The sequence below is a fragment of the Cyprinodon variegatus genome, unplaced genomic scaffold, assembly GCF_000732505.1.
Source record: "Cyprinodon variegatus isolate N-32 unplaced genomic scaffold, C_variegatus-1.0 Scaffold43, whole genome shotgun sequence".
In the NCBI taxonomy this organism is placed as follows: Eukaryota; Metazoa; Chordata; class Actinopteri; order Cyprinodontiformes; family Cyprinodontidae; genus Cyprinodon; species Cyprinodon variegatus.
This window is the reverse complement of record NW_015150496.1, coordinates 2,008,840-2,010,365: the sequence shown is the minus strand read 5'-3', so window position 1 is coordinate 2,010,365 and position 1,526 is coordinate 2,008,840. Positions and strand designations below refer to the sequence as shown.

The 1,526-nt window shown below is 38.8% G+C and overlaps 1 protein-coding gene across 1 annotated transcript in view; it reads right to left on the bottom strand.

The window, feature by feature from the left end:
* Nucleotides 1–1,526, bottom strand: part of LOC107081857 (ubiquitin carboxyl-terminal hydrolase 28-like) — a 49,111-nt gene that overhangs the window by 24,769 nt on the left and 22,816 nt on the right. Inside the window, exons 6-9 of the mRNA XM_015370185.1 lie at nt 704–774; nt 536–612; nt 304–452; nt 78–205 (exon numbers count right to left, since the gene is read on the bottom strand). Of these exons, the coding sequence (XP_015225671.1) occupies nt 78–205; nt 304–452; nt 536–612; nt 704–774 (425 nt within the window). The remainder of the gene's footprint in view (nt 1–77; nt 206–303; nt 453–535; nt 613–703; nt 775–1,526) is intronic.

The window sequence follows — 1,526 nt, the reverse complement described above, 5'->3', positions numbered from 1 at the left end:
ACATATATATATATATATATATATATATATATGTAAGTGTCTCTGTAAGATTAGATCCAATTAGATGGCTGAGTTACCTGTCCATGTAGACGATTTGTGGAAACTCTAATTTTTTGTGTATCTTCTCAGGACGCCCGAGCTGAGTGTTGAACTCAAATCTAGACAGCTCAAAGGTCAGGACCGGCGGTAGTTTTTTAAACCATCTCTGCAGGCCGAAAAAGACAAAAGATTCTTAGAGGGGCAGGTATTTACAAAACAATCAGTGTTTAATCTTTACTAAAATTAGTCATTTAAAAGGCTCACCTCTCGTCCAGATGTTGCCACATGATCCGAGTGCAGCGATTCGATCTCCTTCTCAACCATCGCGCCTTCCAGGCATTCATCAAGGTTGTTGAAGCCATTGACTTGCAGAGGATACTGACCAAACTGCTCAATGTTGTACAGAGTCTTGCCTGAATCCAAACACACAAATGCACAAAAAAACAAACATTCAGTGGGCGACAGCATGATGAAACGGAGTCTTATAGAGACATACCTTCATGTCGCCTCTCTGTCACGAAGGTGCCGTAGAAAAGTTGGACCAGTGGGTTTTGCTGCTTGTCTTCTGCATTCCTGATTATTAATGTGAAAGTTATATTTGGTCCATTGATTCATGAAGAACAACAGTCCTGGCTGATGCTGACAGCTCTAACTACTGACTTACGTTCCATTTGCTGCTAGTTGAAACGCATCCTCTAACCAGTCGAGCAATTTGTGGGAAAACTCACTGACATCCTGAAAATAAGAAAAAATAAACATTTAAGATCTGTCTATCTATTTATCTATCCTATCTATTTATCTAGGCCAAGCTTGGTTTGTCTAACAAAAAAGATCATCTAAAACTTGCTTTTTGTATTTTCTGTTGGGTTATCTACCTAAAAGCAAGTTTTAAATGATAATTTAAGCTATTTGATCCAACCTTACCCAATGTGAAAAGTAATGGCCTCCTAAACCTAATGACAGCTTGTGCCTCAAATTTCTGTCATAATTGACAGTGATTGAGTCTCCCTTTGGATGAACCACAGAAGGGTTTTTGAGCACAAACAGCCTGGTTTCAGATAAAACATAGTATCGCAATATACATCAAGTTCACACTTTGACAAAGCTGCTCTAAAACCTTTATTTTAAGTTAGAAACCATATTGTTTTTTTAAGCTTAACGACTGATAGCTGGACTTCCTCCTTCAGGATTTTTGTCCATTATCTCAAATGGCTGTCAGGGTCACAAATTCATTGTTATTTTTTAAGAAACTTTTTGGAGACGATCTGAGGTTTATGGCATCATGCATTATCCTGTTAGAAGTAGCCATCAGAAGATTTGTAAACTATGGTTATAAAAGGCATGGCAGGGTCACCACCAGTAGGCAGCGGTGCTAAATTACGCTCTGTAGGTCAGAGATGGGGACTCGAGTTTGTGACTCGTACTTGAGTCGCACTTAAGTCTCATATTTAATGACTTTAGACTCGACTTAGACTTGCATTTGAAGG